Genomic DNA, 21,793 nt, shown 5'->3' on the forward strand with positions numbered 1-21,793 from the left:
GTTTCCTTCCACTACCTCCAAACTCAATCTCTCAAGGTCCGTACAGATCTGATGCTGAACCTACACTGCTGAGACTGTCGCATCAACTGACTTCTGAATCAGAGCATCAGCTACCACATTAGCTTTTCCTGAGTGATAGCTAATAACACAATCGTAGTCCTTAATCAATTGAAGCCACCTATGCTGTCTCATATTGAGCTCCTTCTGGGTGAAGAAGTATTTAAGACTTTTATGGTCGGTAAAACTCTCACACCTTTCACCGTATAAGTAATGCCTCCAAATTTTCAGTGCAAACACTACCGCTGCTAATTCTAGATCATGCGTCGCGTAGTTCTTCTCGTATTCTTTGAGTTGACGAGATGCATAAGCCACTACCTTGCCCTGCTGCATTAAAACACATTCAAGACCCTTTTTCAAAGCATCACTGTATATAACAAAACCACCATCACTGGATGGAAGAGTCAGAATTGGAGCAATGACCAGTCGTCGTTTCAGCTCCTGAAAACTTAGCTCACACTCATCCGTCCAATCATATCTCTCATTCTTCCATGTGAGTTTTGTCAAAGGACCTTATAAACTGGAGAACCCTTCAACAAACCGTCAGTAGTAACCTACAAGACCCAGAAAACTTCTAACCTCCTGTACATTCTTCGGTCTTTCCCAGTCCACTACTGCTTCTATCTTACTCAGGTCTACTGATACACCTTCTTTAGACACTATGTGCCCTGTAAATGCAATTTGTTCCAGCCAGAACTTGCACTTCTTCAATTTAGCATATAACTTCTTATCTCTAAGCATTTGCAATACTAGCTTCAAATGAACTTCATGTTCTGCAGAACTCCTAGAATACACTAGGATATCATCAATAAACACCACAACGAACCGGTCTAGATATTCATGGAAGGCACTGTTCATCAAATCCATAAATGCTGCAAGTGCATTAGTCAAACCAAAAGGCATAACCATAAATTCAAAATGGTCGTACCGGGTTCGAAATGCAGTTTTCGAAATGCCCTCCGCTTTCACCTTCAGCTAGCGATACCCACACCGCAGGTCAATTTTAGAAAAGACCTGCGTGCCTTGAAGTTGATCAAACAGATCATCAATATTAGGTAGCGGGTACTTTTTCTTTATCGTTACCTTATTCAATTCTCGATAGTCGATGCACATCCTCATCGACCCATCCTTCCTCTTCACAAATAACACCGGTGCTGCCCAAGGAGAAACACTAGGTTGAGTGTACCCCTTGTCAAGCAACTCTTGAAGTTGTCCCTTTAACTCTCTTAGCTCAACTAGAGTCATACGATACGGAGCTTTCGAAATCGGCGCCATATCTAGAGCTAATTCTATGGCAAATTCCAACTCATGTTCCGAAGGTAATCCTGGTAAGTCCTATGGAAACACGTCAGGGAATTTGTGTACCACAGGAATCATTTCTAATTCTGGTTCTCCTACTGGTGTGTCTTTCACCATTTCCAGATATCCTTCGCACCCCCTATGAAGTAGCCTCCTAGCTTGCATAGCAGAAAGGATATGTGGTGTAAAATGCACACACGATCCAAGGAACTAAAATTCCTGCTTTCTTGGCAGTTTAAACAAAACCTCCATCTTGCATCAATCAATACTAGCATAACTGGCAAATAGCCAATCCATCCCTAAATTAACTGGTAGTATCCTCCCCTTTATTTCAATCGGAAAGTCCGGAACTACCTTACTACACCCGACCATAGATCCAGACAGTGTAGTTACCACTAGTTCATCATTTAACAATTGTACTTCTAATCCACACAATTTAACAAAATCTCTAAAAATAAAAGAATGTGTTGCCTCGGAATCAAATAATACAACAGCTTTATAAGGAAGCATGTAAATGATACCTGTGACCACGTCACCAGCATTCTCAGCATCACTAGGAGTTAGAGAATATACCCTAGCTTGGGCAGTACCCCCTCTGCTGACTGCCACGCTATGTCGGAGCATTCCCTATGTATTGCTGCTGCATGACTCCATCATTCCTTTGCCTCAGATAGTCTCTCATCTGATGTCCTTGTCTACCACACCGCATACAGGCTCCCTCAGACAACCAACATTGCCCCTGGTGTTTTTTACCACATAAAGAGTAACATGGAATACTTGCGACATTCTAGGACGTAACACCACTGTTCTTCTTCCATTTATCCTATCCTGCCCCAGATGAAAAATTAGGAGGTGTTGGCCTCTTCTTCATAACCTGAACCTCTACATCCTCTCGTAAACACTCCTCTGCTACTGTGGCTTTATCAACCAACTTAGCAAAGTCCTACAATTGCAATATCGTTGTCTGCTTACGGATCTCACTCCTCAGATCCCTCTAAAACTTCCAAGCTTTCTTCGCTTCATCAGGAACCACGAATGAAGTAAATCGAGACAACTCCTAGAATTTGGCAGCATACTGCTGCACTGTCAGTGATCCCTGCGTCGGGTTCATAAATTCTTCCATCTTTGTGTTCTTAACTGTGGCCGAAAAATATCGTTCAAAGAAGAGCTCTTTGAATCAAGCCCATGTGAACGCAATTAGTATTGGTCGGTGATCTTCCATTTGCTTTATCAACCCCCCACCATCTCTTAGCCTCCCCTGCCAACTTGAATGTGGCGATGGCGACCTTCTGTCTCTCAGTACAGTTTAACACATCTAGGATCTTTTCGATCTCCTAGATCCAATTCTCAGCACGAACTGGATCTGCACTTCCCACAAAAGCAAAGGGCTTCAATCTTGTGAATTGCTCAATGGAGCAACCCAACTCAGTACTAGGATGATCCTGCCCCCTATTCATCCGCACTACCTCAGCCATAAGCTGCTGTGCGAAGTCCCGTAACACACTAATAGAGTCGTTACCAGCCTCAGGGCCGACACCCTCACTACTACTTCCACCTACATTGGCAGTGATATCCCTGGATTCCATCCTAAAAACATTTACAAGAATCCATTAGAAGGTAATAGCCTAAGCATCAACTAACACTATCATAATATAGACTCAATTCCCTTAAATCCACATCCTGAATATCGATGTACTCCATTAATTTAACATCATCATTCTAACTCAAGTTCTGCACTTCCACTTAGAAACAACACCATCAATAGATTGCCATGATTTTCTGAACCGTTCGAAAGATCCAGAAAAACACAGAAGTCTTCCAATTGTTTTCGTCTCCTGGTATACAAAACAAAACTCAAGGTCATATCCATGTCTTATACTCTGGTATATTCTAGACCGTAACAACTAGCAACTTCTTAGTTTAGCACATATCCCTAACCAGGCAGTATGAATCAAATCATACTTCTGACTGGCTATGGGCTCTGATACCAACTGTAACGACCCGGCCCTTTACATCGATCCAGGTGTCACTCACACACATCAAATACCTATACCTGTTCAAGATATGGAAACAACCCGCCCTAAACAAGGACATACGAGTGTAAAACATACATAATTATGATGTAACTGTAGCGGAAAAACATAAACATCCATTGGGATTACTACTAGACTTATACCAGAATTTACTAATACATCCACTCCATTTCTCATAAAGTCATACATAGGATAAAATTCTTGTTATTACAATCCTCCGACAGAACTTTCATCTGGGTTTAATACAAGATTTATATGCTTACGTAAGCTAACCAAAAACAATCTCCCCAGTCCTTTTACCTATTAGGACCAACGTACTGATGGACCTGAAAACAAAGCTTGTATGATAGGGTGAGACACCTTTCAGTAAGGAAGAAAGAGTTACAATAGTGTGTGACTGCATACATGCATATTTTCATTCAACATCTGGAGTATAAATCAAATATTTTCAATACAATAATGCATCAGGTTTATCATTATTCATATTAAAAAATTCCCACATCTTTCTTTCGACCATTTAATGATTTATCAAATGACCAACAGCAAAATATCCCTATAACCAGTTTTACCCTGTGGCCCAGGTTGTGCACTGATACTCGTCCAATGCCTTGTTCATGCAGGCACTGTCGAGTACCTACTTACAATCTGACTGCCTCCATTGGCCCAATATCAGCCAATGATTTCACCTTGCTAGCTGACCATCTTGGTACCCACATCGTTTAGTACGTGTGGTTGCACATGTACATCTAACTACAATATCGCACTGTATCACATAACAGTGATTTATTTCAACCCTGCAAAGAAATTTTTTTCAACCCTCCCGGAACTCTCAAGCTGTGGTTCCGTGTATCATAAATTCAATTTATACAAATATGATAACCTGCACAATTCCAGTATTTTTCACAAATTCACATAATAGCATTGGGTTCAAACCGGCGTCTTTCCACTCAGTTTACCCCTCTTTGTTTACTGATGTGGCTCGGTGTATCACTAGCCTCCGTTTATAACATTCTCAGTATAACAAATTTGGAACTTCATTCCCATATTCTATATAAATAGTTAGAAAATCCATTCATTCCCATATCAACATATATCACACAAGTTTGATACAAAAATCCGCTAAATGATAGAAGTTCAATATACATAGTTTAACTAAATAAATAAAGGATTTGAGCCTCTCCTACTATAGTATAAACACAAATAAACGATGTTTGCAAAATTTGGAGATCACACGTTGAAATCCTCATTTTTACCAAAAAATCGTAAAATCGTCAAACCGGCATTTCTACTCGGTAGAATTTAACAAATAAGTAGTTAAATCATACATAATAACATAAACTAGCTTTTTAGCGGTTTAGTTTTCCAATTATGCTGTTGTAATCAAATTCCCCTTACCTTGTACTCGAAATGAAATTTCGTACGACAACGGTCCAAATCGACAACCCGAGATCCCGAAAACCTAAAACCACAGAACATAATCTTACTATGTTTTCTACTTCTATCCAAATATCCAATCAAAACTAGGATCAAATTCCTACCTCGATTTTTGAGAAAACCCGAAACTTTTCGAAACGACGATCCGATCCACTAAAAGTGTAGATTTTTCTCTTCTGATCCACGTAGCACCCTCCTTTTTTGGAAACGGACGACGAACGGCGAAAAATCTTAGAGAGAGAGAAAGAGAGAGAGAGAGAGATTCGAAGCTTAGAGAGAGAGAGAGAGAGATTTTTGGTGAAATATTAACCCCTAAGCAACCAAACAGGATATTTATAAGACCTTTGACCCGGTCCAATTCATCGACGAGGTGGCGTTTTTGTCGACGAAATCACCACAAAATTCATCGACGAGGCCCTGAATTTCGTCGATGAGTATTTCCTGAGGACCCCCAAAAACCCCTCAGCATTCTCTCATCAACGAGACTCTGAATTTCGTCAACGAGTTTCTGAAGGACTTCATCGACGAATGTGATCCTTCGTCAACGAACCCAGCTTATGAAGGTTCAGGTCTCTAAAATCTTAGCATTCTCATTGCAAGATTCCTTAAAGCTTTATTTGCTTTGTGTGTGCAAAATATTTTACAAATTTAGATTTCAAACAACTCTTGCGCTAAATACACGTTAAGAAAATATTTTTGAGTTCGTTTGAACAAATACTGCTAGCATCTTCGAAACACTAGGCTGATATTGATATTTCATATACTTTGCTTCCAAAGATTAGCTTGCTTGAACACTCTTGTGCTTGATTAGATAAAATCATTATATTGAGTGTACATTGCACACATACACCACTAAGCTTATAGTTCCTACATATTTGGTGTGAATTAATTATACTGTGCGTAACTAGGTACATATCTGCTTTACATGAAAGCGCAATCATTGTACCTATTGATTGAGTGAATATTGTTGTATTTCCAGGCGTGGCCTAAGAGGGTGGTAAGCAAACCCAGTAAGGATTGTGTAGGTTGAGGTCAGCCCTTTGTTAATTGATCTGGTTGTAAACGTTGAGGTCAATCCTGTGCTAATTGACCTGATTGTTTAGGTGCCGCTCCACCCGTTAAGTGAGCCTATAGTGGTAATCCTTGTGCTTGTTAGCCAAGGCAGGGACGTAGGAAATTTTTCCGAACCTCGATAACATTTCTAGGTGTCGTCTCCTTTACTGCTTTATCGTGCATGTTTGATTAAATTTCTATTGCAGCTTAAATTCCATTGTATATTTGCATTGATTTATTTTACATGCACTAGATTGACCTTAGGCTTGTGTAATGTTGTTGATTAGTGGATTGACCTAGGGGGTAAAATTTTTAAATACCAATTCACCCCCCCCCCCTCTTGGGATTGCACCAAAGCTAACAATTGGTATCAGAGTCTCGTAACTTAGACTTAGATGTCATTTAGTAAAAGATCATGATGGCTCGTGTTAGTGCATCCCATTCATGTGAGGGGAGAATGGTCACACACCCACCAGTATTTTTTGGTGATAACTATGCTATCTAGAAATTCAAAATGACTATGTATGTGAAAGCTTTAAATTGGAAATTTTGGAATGTCATTGATCAGGGTGACAATGTGCCTGTTAAATTCATTGGTTGCACTAGTGTTCCTAAATCTGAGTATGAATTGAATGATCATGATAGGAACTTAATGCAGATAAATTTTGATGCTTTAAACACCTTGCTGCATGCTTTAGATTCTAATGTTCTTTGTGAGGTTATGGCATGTAATAGGGCTAAGGAGATATGGGAGGAACTTGAAAGGAGATATGGATTAACTACGCAGGAAAAGGCGATCACTCCTTGTGATTCAAAATTTACGGATCTTGAAGGAGGTAAATCGTGCTTCATAGCTCTAACCAACGATGAGGTAAACCTGTCTCCTTCTATGTTATTAGATAATCTTGGCAATGAATCATGTGATGATTTGAATGATGCATTTGATTCTAAATCATGTCATAGTAGTGATAGTGAGAGCATGCCTACTTATGAAGAACTGCAAATTGAATATATTAGAATTCATAAGTCACTTGTTAAAGCTAATAAAAGATATACTGCTTTGAAAAACAAGTATGAGGCATGTGAGAAAGAATGTGAATCAAAAGTTCTTGTTGAAAGGGAAATGATTTTAAAATCAAACAGTTAATAAACAAGAATGAAAAATTAGAAAAAGATTTGAATGCATTAAGATCTCAAACTTCAAATGATAATAATAAAGATCTTCTTATTGCATAACTTGAGAGTAAAGCAAACACAATGTCTAAAGAATTTATGAAACTTCAGGATGTTTGCAAAGAATTAAAAAACTCAAAAATTCAAGATCTAGAGAATAAAATAGAAGACCGGTCTAAGATCATATATACATTCACTAGAGGTAAAGAAAATTTTGACAAACTCTTAGGTTCTCAAAAGATGACCTTAGACAAAGAAGGTATAGGTTATAATGGGATTGAAAATAAGAAAAGAAAAAACCTATACATAGGGTACTTTGTAAAAGAATCAAAACACTATGCTAGTACCTTTTCTAGTTCATACACTCACACCACATGTATCTTACGTAAAAAGAAGGGGTACACAAAATTTGATTGCCCATTTAAAAGAAAAGGTGTGAAACCTAAACAAGTATGGAAAATTAAGGAATTACCAACTCCTAACCCATCGAGAATAAAAGGAAGAAAAATGATATGGGTTGTTAAGAAAGAAAACCCCTTGAAATTCAAGGAAGAATTTGCTCAGACAGGAATTACATGATCACATAATTCTTCCTTAGCAATTAGGATCAGTTATAACGGGTAGTGTCTTCTAGAGGCTTAGGAAGTGGTTCGGGGCTGAAAGTGTAAAATCTTAGTGTATGTCCACTATTTAAAATCTTACATACTAATTATTTTGAAAAATCAAGCTAATATGCAAATCCAAGTATATAACCAATCTGAACTTAATGCATATATTCATTGGTTAAAATATGAAATTATTGGCTGCTTGAATAAAAATCCACTTCCAAATGGACATGACATGTTTGCCTTGTATTTAAATTTCAAATTGCTTAACTCATGCTTAAATATGAATATCTAACATTGAGCATACTTTATCCATTGTACAAATTTGAGTTTTAGGAAATGAAGTTAAAAATCCTGTCCTAAACTCATCTTGAAAGCCTAAAATGCCTAATAAAATGTTTTGTCATATTCTAGGCTTGAAACACTATTGATCATAAATTTCAAATATTTCTGGTGCTTATTAAAAGACATTTTCTTTTATCAAAACTAGAGGCATCCACTAGGGGATTCAAGTTTCACTGTAAAATCAAAAATTCCTTTTTGAGCTTAAATTATAAATCCTCTAATTTTGGTTTATATCCTCCATAGGAAATCTTTACCTTACCATGATCACATCAGGTAAAGATCCATCCTCTCATTGGTTTGTATCCTTGTTACAAATTTGTAATCATATCTAAAGGATACATTCCAACCACCAAAGAGCGTCGGTTACTAGTTATTCATATCCTCGACAATGCTCTTTGTTAGAATAAGTTAGGACATATTCTTTAGTATGCTTACCTTGTACAATGTCCCACTACTACCAAAAATACTCTTCCGAACATAATAGATATTAAAACTATAAGAGTATTTATTTTAATTCGCTTCATAAGCTCTCAAACATTAAATAAAATCCATTAGAGCTTCATCCTCATGAATTAAGTTGAATGGCTAAATTGATTAATATAGGTTTCAATCTAGATGATAGAACAAAATTCAAAGAAACCTATGCACAAACCTTAACATTCAAAACCATTTGGACTTAGGCCTCTCACGTATTGTAAATCATAAGAAAAGAGGCAATATTGGCTTAGAACTCTCAAAGAAATAATCATTGTGACCTTTTTGGTCCGCTAAGCCTAAGAACTCAAAGCCAAGCTAGAATCATTGAAAATATTATAACACTTGGCTAAAGAACCTGAAAAATAAGAAAAGGCATAAAATGAATTAGCGCATAACTCAAGGGGAGCATATATTCTTTCATGGTTATATAAATTAAAATGCTCTCATAATTTTATGTCATGCCCAAATGACCATGCGAGTACTGCACTGAATTCCTAACTATCCATGGTTTTTTATTGTTCATGGTATCTAGTTGGATGGTTTACATTTTATATGGACAGTTGATTATACTACCTGATTGCATGCCTAGTTTAGAATGCCTTCTACATGGCGGAAGTAGTTGATGTGAATTGGATGCTGATAGTGGATTATAGGTTTCTTGCATGCTTAAATTGAACTATATATTGCTTGCTTGAATCTATTAGGTATACGTTTTATGGGAAAATGTCCTATATACAAACGGCATGCTGCCGAAATTTCACCAGGATTTTCCCATATAAAACCATGTGATAAAGATGATTATGATAAAATTAACGCTAAAATATTTTGAAAGGATGAGTGAAAACTAATTGAAAATTAAATTTCATCCTTGTATAATCATCAAGCACTTAGAGAGCTGAGCACCTATCATATAGAAAGAACTTATAAGACTCATATGCATCATTATCGTTTATTGAGGCTCTTCTGATATCCCTGAACATTATATCCTATACGTAAAGTTCTATGATTTGATATGAAATGTTCTTGCGTCATGAATTGCATAGAATGCCTTAATATCTATTTTCGATGCAATTGTTGTCTATAGGGATGACTATACTTATGAGAGACAAATATAGTTAATAAATATCTAGTATAGTTGTTAAAGAATTTTTTGTGTGACACTTATACTTTGGCATATTCAATGAAATCAATCCCTTGCACTGTATAAGTAATTTATAGTATCTAAGCAATAATTCAAATTGATAGGGGGATCTTCTAAAATTAAAATGCCTATCATATTAAGCTCACAAACGTTTTAGCTTAGATATGGTGTTAAATCAAATGTGGCATGTGCTTAACTAAAATGATGTTGGTGAAAATCTTACGTTGATATATATCTCTTTGCCACATGTTGTTTGTGTTTGTCATATGATCTTGCATGTGATTGTTAAATCTTTAGGATCATTATGGTTGTGTTTTTCTGGTCATGCTCAATTTTGTTCTTAAATGAAATACCATAAAAATAGTGCTTGCATTGTCTTTAAAGCTTCTTTTTCAGCAAGCACACCCCCAGCACTATTTTGCAAACATTAAAAAGGGGATACACACACACACACACACACACACACACACACACACACACACACACATATATATATATATATATATATATATTTATTGTAATACTTTATGGCAAGAATTATTTTCAAAGCCCAAAACCTTCTCTCTTGCCTTGTTATTATTATTATATACATATATGGTTTTAAAGTCATATAATTGGTTCGGTAACTTCATATGAAAATGCATGCGAACTGGTTAGACTGTGTTTATGCTCAAACTTTCTTTTTGGTATCATATATCGTGTGCTTTTAACTCAAATCTTTCACAGGTCTTATGATATGTGTCAATTGAAATGTTTTGTGCATATCTATGGTCTAACTCTGTTTTCATATCATTTAAACCATTTAAATGACTAGTTGTGTTGTTTATGTGCTAAATTGATGAAGTTATCTTTGTCATTTATTTTGCATTATATAACTATTCAATCTCTTGAATGACTAAAGGTTATACTTCTATTTCATGATTTGAAAATATTTTACTCAATCAGGTCACTTGCATACAGAAATTTTTGGGAAATGTTCTATTTTCAAACGGCATGCTGCCGAATTTTCTAAAAACCTTTTCCCAAACACTTCTTGTATTCAAATGATTATTTGCCTATATACTTTAATGTTTTATCTAAGCCTTTTTTGCTGTTGCCAAAAAGGGAAGAAGTAGGCAAGTATTTGTCATCATCAAAAAAGGGGAGATTGTTGACCTTATTGGTCATATCCCGTTTTGATTATGACAAATACTATGATATTTAATGGTTAATGAGTTTGTGTGCAAGACCAATCAGAGGTTTCATATGGTGCACGCACATTGACTTGAAGAAGATAAAGACCCTAAAGATTGTTATTTATCATTTAGGGTCTGTAATATTTAAGTAGGAATGGTCTATAATAATTGGTGCATATCATGCATGTAGAACTACAAAGCTCAAAGATCATAGAATGACTCTAGGTCCCTACACATCTCCTGAAAATCAAATGACCATAGAAAGACCCTGGATTTTTTCGGTGCCTTCAAAAGGACCTAGAAATGGCCCTAGGACACTTACTCATGCACGTATATGAATGATTATTTGAAATGGGTGATTGAGTGCTTTAAATAGGACCGAAAAGCACAAAATATACACATTCGGTTGACCAAACTCCCATGTACAAAATGCGTCGGTCGACCGAACCCGGACCAGGTCAACAAGTTGACCACAACCAGGTCGACTAAACTATTACAGTTCATTTGACCCCGGTCAACTGAACACTACTGAAGTCAACTTTATTGACTTCCTAGTCGACCGAGAGAAAATTGTATACCACCAACCTGGTCGACCAAGTTCCCACGTGTGGGAACTCAATGGTTTGGTCAACCGACCGACTTAGTTCAAAATCAGCCTGGTCAACCGAATCTCGCAAAAGCGAAAATCGCCTTTGGACATACAAGTCCGGTCGATCAAACGAGCAGTTTGTTTTAGTCCCGATCGACCCAACTCACAGTTCATTTCTTGCCCAGTCGACCGAACCTCAAGAACTTTGATCGACCGAACTTGCCCTAGTTGACTAGTGCTATCGGGTTACCCCATAATTTTTACCGTGGTTAACTTTTTAAATGGGATTAAATTTAATTAAATAATATTAAAACTTTTCTAATTATTCCATTTATGTCCTTAACGGTTATATTTTTGGGAAAGTCTATAAATATCCCCTCATTTGGAATAATTAGTATGAGATTAGTCAAAATAATTCGCAAAAATCCTCTCAATCTCAAAAACCTATTTTTGCCTATTCCACTCCATATACTCTCAAACATTCATTCCTTTGATACATCATATCTTTGTGAGAGTGTTATATTGTGTTATTGATCATATAGTTTGATCATATAGTTTGCTCATACTCCCATTTGCTTGTTTGTTTATTTGATATTGATTTTGGGGAGTCAAGCAAAGAGTTATCCCACAGATTTTACTTGATAAATTTTGTGCTAGGAAAAACTCATTAGCTTAAGGATCCTAGCATTGTCATTGCAAGATTCTTTTAAGCTTTATTTTCTTTGTGTGTGCAAAATATTTTACAAAGTTAGATTTCAAATAACTTTTGCGCAAAATACAAGTTGAGAAAATATTTTTGAGTTCGTTTGAACAAATACTGCTAGCACCTTTGAAACACTAGGCTGATATTGAGATTTCATATACTTTGCTTTCAAAGATTAGTTTGTTTGAACACTCTTGTGCTTGATTAGATAAAATCATTATATTGAGTGTAGATTGCACACATATACCACTGAGCTTATAGTTCCTACATATTTGGTGTGAATTGATTATACTGTGCGTAACTAGGTACATATCTATTTTACATAAAAGCACAATCACTGTACCATTTGATTGAGTGAATATTGTTGTATTTACAAGCATGACCTGAGGGGGCGGTAATCCAGTCCGGTAAGGATTGTGTAGGTTGAAGTCAACCTTGTGTTAATTGACCTAAAAGTTTAAGTAAACCCTATGCTAATTGACCAGATTGTATGGTGCTTCTCCATCCGTTGAGCCTATAGTGGTAATCCTTGTGCTTGTTAGCCAAGACGGAGACATAGGCAATTTGGCCGAACCTCAATAATATTTGTTGGTGTCGTCTCCTTTACTGCTTTATTGTGCATGCTTGATTAAATTTCTATTGCAGTTTAAATTCCATTGTATATTTGCATTGATTTATTTTACATGCACTAAATTGACCTTAGGCTTGTGTAATGTTGTTGATTAGTGGATTGACCTAGGGGATAAAATTTTTAAATACCAATTCACCCCCCTCCCCTCTTGGGATTGCACCAAAGCTAACATGGGTGTACAAGTTGAAGAAAGATGGCGGTGGAAAGATCATCAAACATAAAGCTCGGTTGGTTGTCAAAGGTTTTCAGCTGAAGATGGGTATCAACTTTGACGATATTTTCTCACCAACGGTGAAGATGATTTCAATATGAGTGACACTCAAATTGACAACAAGTCTAATCTTGGAGTTTGAATAGTTGGATGTTAAGACAGCCTTTCTCTATGGAGATTTATTGGAATAAATCTACATAGAACAACTTGAAGGTTTTGAAGTTTCAGGGAAGGAGCATATGGTCTGCAAGTTGGAAAAGAGTCTATATGGCCTCAAGCAAGCACCGAGAGAATGGTATAAAAAGTTTTGACTGCTTTATGTTGATGACATGTTGATTGTTGGACAGGATGCAGGTATGATTGCCAAACTAAAGCAAGAACTGTCCAAGTTCTTTGACATGAAGGACCTAAGCCCAGCTCAGCAAATAATGGGCATGAAAATTGGACATGACAAGAAAACTGAGAAATTGTGGCTGTCACGGGAAAATTATGTTGAACGAGTGCTTGAAAAGTTCAACATGAAGAATACAAAGCCGTCACTACTTCATTGGAAAATGACTTCAAGTTGAGTAAAAGATCATGTCCCTCTTTAAGAAAAGAAGTGGAAGAAATGGAAATAGTTCCATACTCGTCAACAGTTGGTAGTTTGATGCATGCAATGGTTTTCACATGATCGGATATTGCCCACACGGTAGGTGTTGTAAGTAGGTTTCTTTCAAATCTAGGCAAAGACCATTGGGAAGTAGTTAAGTGAATTTTTAAGTACTTGAAGAATACATCAAAGATGTGCTTGTGTTTTAGGAGAGCTAAACCAGTCTTGGAAGGATATACTGATTTCGATATGGCAGGTGATCTTGACAGTAAGAAATCTACATCAGGATTTCTTTTCACTTTTACAGGAGAGCAATATCATGGCAATTCAACTTGCAGAAGTGTGTTGCTTTATTTACAACAGAGGTAGAATGCATTGTTGCAACAAAAGCTAGTAAATAATTGTAGTGGTTTAAGCGTTTATTCAAGAACTGGATATCACACTGAAAGAGTATAAAGTACATTGTGATAGTCAGAGTGCTCTGAACTTGAACGAGAATTCAATGTACCATTCCCAAACGAAGCATATTGACATTCGCTATCACTGGATACATGAAGTGATGGAACAACAGCTGTTAAAGCTAGTGAAGATCCACATAGACAAGAACCCTCCAGATATGTTGACAAAAGTAATTACTCGTGAGAAGTTTGAGCTATGCAGAAACATAACGAAGATGGATACCAATTAAAGAATGGTTGCATGCATTCTCCTCTGATGGGTATGAAGGGGGAGAATTGATGGGTCCATACCCTAATTAAGGTAGAAACTATGGGAGCAGATATTCAAGTGTTTTCATCCCCTGCAATTTTTTCTCCATTAATTTCCTGCGGATTGTTACTAAATCAGGGGTGAAATTCAAGCGTGATTGTGGCAAATTGTTTGAATGATTGATCCTCCTTCATGTATAAATAAGTGTGTATTGTGAATGTAAAATATAAGAGTGAAAAACGAGTGGAGGGAAGTGAGCTAGTGTAGGCAGAGAGAGCTATGAGAGTTGAAAGAGTTTTGAGTGAGAATTTTGTCTCCTCCTTCTATGTATTTTCAGAAAATACCTACAGTAACTATCTTTCCTGTGGACGTAGGCTGAAATTGACCGAACCACATATATCTTGGCTTCTTTTTGTGTGTGTTTTTATCTCTGACTTCTGTCCATATCTTCCCAACAAAAAAAAGCTAGGAACCATACAACCTGCATGCCTATTCCAAAATTTATATCTCAAGATCCCTGCTGCCCTGTACATTTTTGTTTATAAATTTTCACCCTACCTCAAAAACAGTCATGTGCTTATGGAATTGCTAGCCAACAGGGGTGGCACAGCCCTGCAAACACGCATAGTCCCCAAAGAAAAACAAGAAATAAAGGCAACGTACAGCAGCACATATAAAACTTAAACGTGAACACCCACAATTCAAAGAACCAAAATCAAAATCAAATTATGGGGAATAAATTGTACCAATGATTCATAATAATTCATGTTCATCAATTCTCACTCTGCACTTATCAGGACATGTAACTAAGAGATGTTTTGTATACACATTTGCAATCTATATCACAAACGCCCCCTTACGGTACTTCACGCCCAAATTTGCCTTTCCTGCTCTGTTTGGGCCCCGAGGAAGATTGATTGAATCAATGCACCAGATCAAATGAGACTGAGAATATTCATTAGAACTTAGAACACGGGGCAATCATCAACGGCTATACCCTTGGCTGTTGGGCAATAAGCCAGGTCACAGTGCTCTCCGTCCGCACCCCACCAGGTTATGCTCTTGTTTTCCATTGTCAAAGAGAAGTACAGCAGCACGCCCATGAAGGCCAATCCTGCATCCATGGCCGCCGAAAGCACATAATTGTACCTCTGCCACCACCGCTTCTTGTACCGAAACACAAAGAAGTTGAAGATTATTCCGAGCACTATCCAAGAGTTGAAGTTGATAGAGGTGGCTGGTGGCATATAGCCCGACGCTCCGAGGAGCACCGGGAGGTTGATAAGCCGGATCCATTCTTGGGAGGGGAATGCCTTGTGCAGCAGCCATACCAGAACAGGGCCCAAGGCGCCCCCTAGGAAGAACCAGTTGAGGGCTGAGTAGTTCCCCATAGAGCCAAAGATGCGTTTGGGTCCAACCAAACCCCATATGACGGAAGCATCGTAGAAGACGCGGTCGCTCGGGCACGTCCAAGGGCTGTTGGGAGGGAGAACCTTGTCCTGGCAGATGTTCTCAATGGTTGTGAGGAGCCACCAGGCCACTGCCATGTTCACTGTTCCGGCTATAATTGTTCCGATGAACTGCAGATTAAGAACAAGTTGCAAAACAGAAGAGGAATCAATAAGTCAGTCAACAGAAATTAACACGAATGTTTTTCAATTTGACCTCCTCTCTTCATTGAGAAGGGTTAATTAGACATACCTGAACAACGAACATTGATCTTGGGGGAATTTTCATGTAATGGCCCAGCTTGAAGTCGCTTAGAAATGAGACGGCTTGTGACATGCTTATGTACCCGTATGTCTTGAAGCAGACATTGGCTATTGGTCTTCCTGGTAAAATCACACCCATGAGGTACTCGGTGATGATGTTTAGTCCTGGCGTCTGCATTGCAAGAAGGTATATAAAAAATTAAACAGAATATTATTCAAAAGGAGACTGTAAACTGGATTTATCCAGAGAGAATTTTTGTTTGTTAAGTTGTAAAATACCTGATTAGTGGTGGCAGTGATAATGCTGATGGGCAGAGTGAAAATGAAGGCAAGAGAAGCAGCAAATATGAGGGCCCACCAGGGCATTTGGACCTGATCGTTCATGAAGATGCAGAGCACCAGAGACAGAACAATGGAAAGCAGAAGCAGAACGTGAAACCACCATCTGGGTATGTCCCTGTATTTCTTCATTAACTTGGTGTGAATGTCCATCTTCCCGCCGCCGTAGGAAGCTCTGAACTGCTGGTAAATCTCCTTGCCGTTGAACAGAGCGACGTGGGTAAGAGTGGACACGACGGCGGCGAAGCCGAGGCCGTAGGTGAGAGCGAAGAAGACGCTGAGGTTTATGCGACCATGGCGCTGGTACGCGGGCATGTCGATCTCGAAGTTATCGTTGACGATGGCGGAGACGTCGTAGGTCTGGCCGCTGGAGTCGAAGAGGTGGGAGGAGAAGAAGGGGAAGCGGCGTGCTTGGTAGAGGTTGAAGCCCCAGTAGGCGAGGGGGGTGGCGACGTACATGACGAGGAAGTAGCCGGTGAGGACGTTGACGATGGCGAAGAACGGGGTGATGAGGGGGCTGCCAAGGAAGGAGGCGACGACGGACCAGTCAAAGGTGAAGGAAGCGATGCCGAGGCCCTCCATGCCGGAGCCGATCTGCTGGGCGGTGACAGACTTGGGGAAGGCGAGGCAGATGAAGGAGATGGTGGAGAGGGTGGGGAAGAGGTAGCCCGGGAAGACGTACCAGGAGAAGCTGCAAATCAGCGCTATCAAGAAGAATTTCCCTCGCGACAGCCTCTTCTCCACTTTCCTGTCGTCTTTCTCGTGCAGGGCCCTGCCGAATTTTTAATTCAATCCATAATAACGGTAACAAGCCTCTCCAGTTTCCGAACAACTTCTGGGGGTTCTTTCATAGATCGAAACTTTCACAGGAAGTATGGAGTTAAAGTCTACTTACAATGTATTCCGTCTTTAACTTGTTTTATAATTTGATCATATTTGATTAGAAATTGTTTCTTATTTAGCATTGTTTGATTTTATTATTCTTAGTTGATGGTGTTATTTTTGAGAAGATTTTAATTTCTTTATCTCTAATCTCCCAAATACTTGTTTGAGGGCATATCAATAAAGATTTTTAATTTTGTTAAAAAAAAAAAAAGGCATTTCATCTTTAACTTGTTCAATAGTTCAATTATGTTTGATTTGATTCTATTCAAGGTTGAGTGGATGTTGAGCTGCTCAAATAGCTTTACAAGTTGAGCTTGAATTTTGTAATATTAAGTTTAATCCAACTTAATCAAATCATATTTAAAGAATTACTTATAGAAATTGTTGGCATATTGAAAATTTTACACCATGTTTTAAGTGAATTTTAAGTGATTACACTTTTGAACTTAAAAAGTGTTAGAGAAAGAAAAAGAGGGAAATATGAAATGAATCAATTTTTTTTATAAGTGTTTTGCTATGAAAGAAGTCAAGAATAAAATAAAATAAAATAACAAATCAATACATAAAAACTTTATTTATATATTATTACGTTTGATTTTTTAAATTTTTTATTATATTAAAACAAATTTTTTTTACTAGCATTCAATATAGAGAAAAATGCATTAAAAAATAAATTTCTCTTTTATTTTACTTCTTTTAATCAAAAATTTTTTTTTTATGAATAGGGTGGTAAAAAATTAAAATTGTGTTTAAAAGTAGGGATTCTAAGCTTTGGATTTGGATGTTGATTTTAATAAAACTAAATATAATTTTGCATTATATTTTATTCAGAGCTGCACAAAATCAAACCCAATACTTGATTTTGAATCTCTCAACCACAAAAGGATGTATATGAGCTTTCAAATATATTTTAAATTTTTATGCTTTTTATATCATTCTCAAAAAAAAATTTACAAAAGTAATCAAATTTATAAAAAAATTTATGGAATTTAAATTATTTATATAATCATATTTACAATATTTTTCTTTCTCCTATAAACCCATATTATGTTTGAAATAGATCAGCTTCAAAGATTGCAACATGACTAATATTATTGGAAAAAAATTTATTAATGTTTTAATTATTATCCTCTACCTCTTTTATACTAGTTGCGAGATCATTCATACGTTTACAATTTTAATTTTACACAATAGTGAAGTTAGACAACAACAAAATTATATGCTTAAATTAAATTTAAAACCAAATATTAAATTTTAATATTTGTATAACATTATAGATAAAAATTTACTAAATAAATAAACATTTTTACTATTATTAATTTTTCGAAAAGTTTCAATTAATGATTTTACTAATAAGTCCATTACAATTTTTGTGATTTTTTTTTGTCGAAAATCATTATATTTATTATATTTTGTTTACTTAGCAATTAATTAATGATTTTTAGATTTTCATATAGAATTAAAATTATTATTTGGGAGTACTTTTAGTCCTATAATTTGTTTTTAAAATTTATTATTAAAATTTTATATTATTATTTATATAACTGCATTAGGCACTTTACAATAATTTTAATTTTAATAGAAGTTGGAGGATTTTAACTATTTTATTTTAGGATATATCTTTTATTTAGTATGTTTCGTTTTGTTTATTTTATTTTTAAGACAAACATGTTTTTTTTTTTGGTTCAAACGTCAACCAAGTTAAAAGAAAAATTTTTTATTGTAAGTCTTTAAAAATGATTTACATATTAGTACTTATTATATGATATGATTTCATTTTATTTTCTGGTTGAATAAAATTTCTTTCTTTCTTTAGGTCCAAGCATTTAATCTAGTAAAAATAAATTTTGCAAATGTAATTTTACCTAATTTTGATTGAATTTACGTTATTTTATTTATGAATATTTTGTTACGCTATGGAACATAAGGGTATTTTTTTGCAAAATTATTCATATCTTTTTTTAAAATTTATTTTAATTTATTTTTTTAACCAAATGAATTTTTTTCATATATATTTAAACAATTCATCTTAAACATTCTAAATGTAATTTTATCTAATTTTATTTGAATTTGCTTTGTATAACATGTATATATATATATATATATATATATATATATATATATATAGTATTGAAATTTAATTATCTTAGAAATGCTTGATCTTACTTTTAAAAAACTAAGATACTTTTATCTATATACATATTTTGATAATTAAATTTCTATATATAGTATAAATTTTTTTTTTATAAATATTTGAAAATATTTTTCAAAAATATATTTTTGCACACCATTCATTCTTATATAATAATAATTATTATTATTAGCCACGTGCATTGCTCGTGATTGTACATAAATAATATTGCATAAAATATTTTTATAAAATTTAGATATATTTTCAATACGAGTAAATAATATAATATACTAGCCGGTGACTCCATCAGTTTCAACCATACATCAGCCTTAGACCTAAGGTGATCATGAGCCCTAAATACTATAAGAGATATATATCTGTACGTCAGATTTGTGCAATCTTATATCCCTCAATTTAGGAGGAAGAACACTAGCTATCAACTTTCAATTGGAATTTCGTCCTTTTTTGCAAAGATGGAAAACACAAAAAGCATATCTTTTGCCTGATACAGCTTTGCAAATTTGTCGTGTTTTTTGTTTTTTTGGCACGGGTGAAAATTGGAAAACAAAAATACAGGATAGGGCACACCAAAACGACGACGTTTCGCTGACCTGTATGCCACCCTGGCGACGTTTCATCGAGATTTTACCTGAAGAGCGAGACCTGAACCAGGGTGCCGGGCCACCACATGTGCGCCGGATCCACCACGTACTTCCTCAGAATCCCCGCCCAACCGTATCCCAAAACCTGCTCCCCATGCGCACGTTAGCATGAACTCCGCAGTGCATGCGCTCGAAAACAGCCGTATCCTGCTCCGCAGAGCCAGCCTGGATTGCCGGCGCATGCTAGCACGAGAGAGAGCGAGAGAGAAAAAAAAGAGAGGAGAGTGAAACCTGTGTTGTGATGACGAGAATCCAGCCGGCCAAGAAGGAGATCTTGCGGCGGTAGAAGGCCTTGATGATATCCACGATACCGACGGCGTAGGCGGTGCCGCCTCCGAAGGCGGATCCGGCATTGGCGAAAATGGAGATGAGCACGTGCTCCTTAATGTTAAACGGACCCGGGTTCAGCGAGAACTCTCGGGACCCGAACCCAGGCAGGCGGAACTTAGTCATGGGCAGCACCTGCGCCATGAAACGGCCGATGGGCAGCGTGGCCACCTGCACGGAGATCATGGACACGACGAGGGGCTCCGTCCGGTAGGCGAAGAAGGAGTTGAGGAAGGAGAGGAGGGCGCAGGAGATGACCCCCAGGAACCACATCCGGAAGGTCCACACGGGGAGCGAAGGGTCGTCGGTGTTGAGCACCGTCAGCTGGACCTGCTCGATGGGGGAGACTTCGTCTTCTCCGACGACGATCTCTTCGGCCTCTAATTGTTTAAGGGATTTGGAGGTGGGGAGGGGCGTCTCTGTTTCGAAGGACGCCATGGTTGAGGTGGAGGGAGTGAGGGGGTGTGGAAGGGTTTTGGTTGAGAATCTAATGGGGGGTTCGGGAATTTGAGGGTGCGTGGAGTTTTGTTGCAGTGTGAGAGAGAATCAAGGAATATATGCGCGTCTAAGTTTTTTCTGTTGTGTTCTGTTTTGGTTATTTTGACGGACGGATTCTATGCAAACGCATATCTATTATCTGCTGTGCTGTTGCGGCGTGAGTAATAATTATTAGGTTAGTCTAATTTAAAATCTTTCCATTTTTAATGATTATAAAGAAGCCGCGCGACACTGTCTATTTTTAAAAAAGTTGTACATTTTTTTTTTATTAAATTTCCTCACATTTTAAATATCTAGTTAAGAGGATAAGGATGAAGTTTCAATTAAAAATATTTAAATTTTAGAATAAAAAGAATTTATTAAACTGCTCATTCCCAAAGACCATTGAAGAAAATATGCACCTTCAGTTTTTGTAAGGTGTTGAGGAAAGGAGAGCCTTCTTCTTTAAATGCTCTCAGTTTTTGTAAATAGTTTATAACTTCAACATTACAAGTAATGGGCACACCTGCAATTTAATAAATAGTTTTAATTTAAAATTCTAAAATTTTTATTTCCCATTATCTCCTTCATTTCTTATTATTTCCAAAATATAATAAATTTAAAAATACGCATATATAATATATGCCCATAACTAGTATTAATAAAATATATTTCTGAAATATACTATTATTTTTTTTTGGATTACGCACCGAATATCCACGTGACTAATCCTGCGCCCCTTGAAATTAACCCCACAACTCCAAAGGGAGGGTAAATTCAGGAGTTCAGGGGCGGAAATGAGCCCAAGAGGGCTTGAACACTTGATCTCATGAGAGGCACTCCCGCAGCCCACACTACCACCTGAACCACACCCTGGGGGTATATATTATTGATCATATTTTACAATATAATAGTATCTAAAATTGTAATACAACAATCAATTCACATTTTTCATTTTTTTTTTTTTTTTAACATAAGAAGTCTAGCCACCAACGAGCCCTTCGGACCTCCTGATATGGTACTAAATCTACGGA

At 36.8% G+C, this 21,793-nt stretch overlaps 1 protein-coding gene across 1 annotated transcript; it reads right to left on the reverse strand.

Annotated features, from left to right (window-relative positions):
* Positions 1–14,926: 14,926 nt before the first annotated feature.
* LOC131161633 (oligopeptide transporter 4-like) lies at positions 14,927–20,905 on the reverse strand. The gene is made up of 5 exons (XM_058117535.1): positions 20,187–20,905; positions 19,943–20,040; positions 16,218–17,049; positions 15,928–16,110; positions 14,927–15,806 (listed from the first exon to the last, which is right to left on the reverse strand). The coding sequence occupies exons 1-5, from the start codon at positions 20,718–20,720 to the stop codon at positions 15,192–15,194; spliced, it is 2,262 nt and encodes a 753-aa protein (XP_057973518.1). The 5' UTR covers positions 20,721–20,905; the 3' UTR covers positions 14,927–15,191.
* Between the last annotated feature and the right edge of the window lie 888 nt (positions 20,906–21,793).

The sequence above is a fragment of the Malania oleifera genome, chromosome 8, assembly GCF_029873635.1.
Source record: "Malania oleifera isolate guangnan ecotype guangnan chromosome 8, ASM2987363v1, whole genome shotgun sequence".
Lineage (NCBI taxonomy): Eukaryota > Viridiplantae > Streptophyta > Magnoliopsida > Santalales > Ximeniaceae > Malania > Malania oleifera.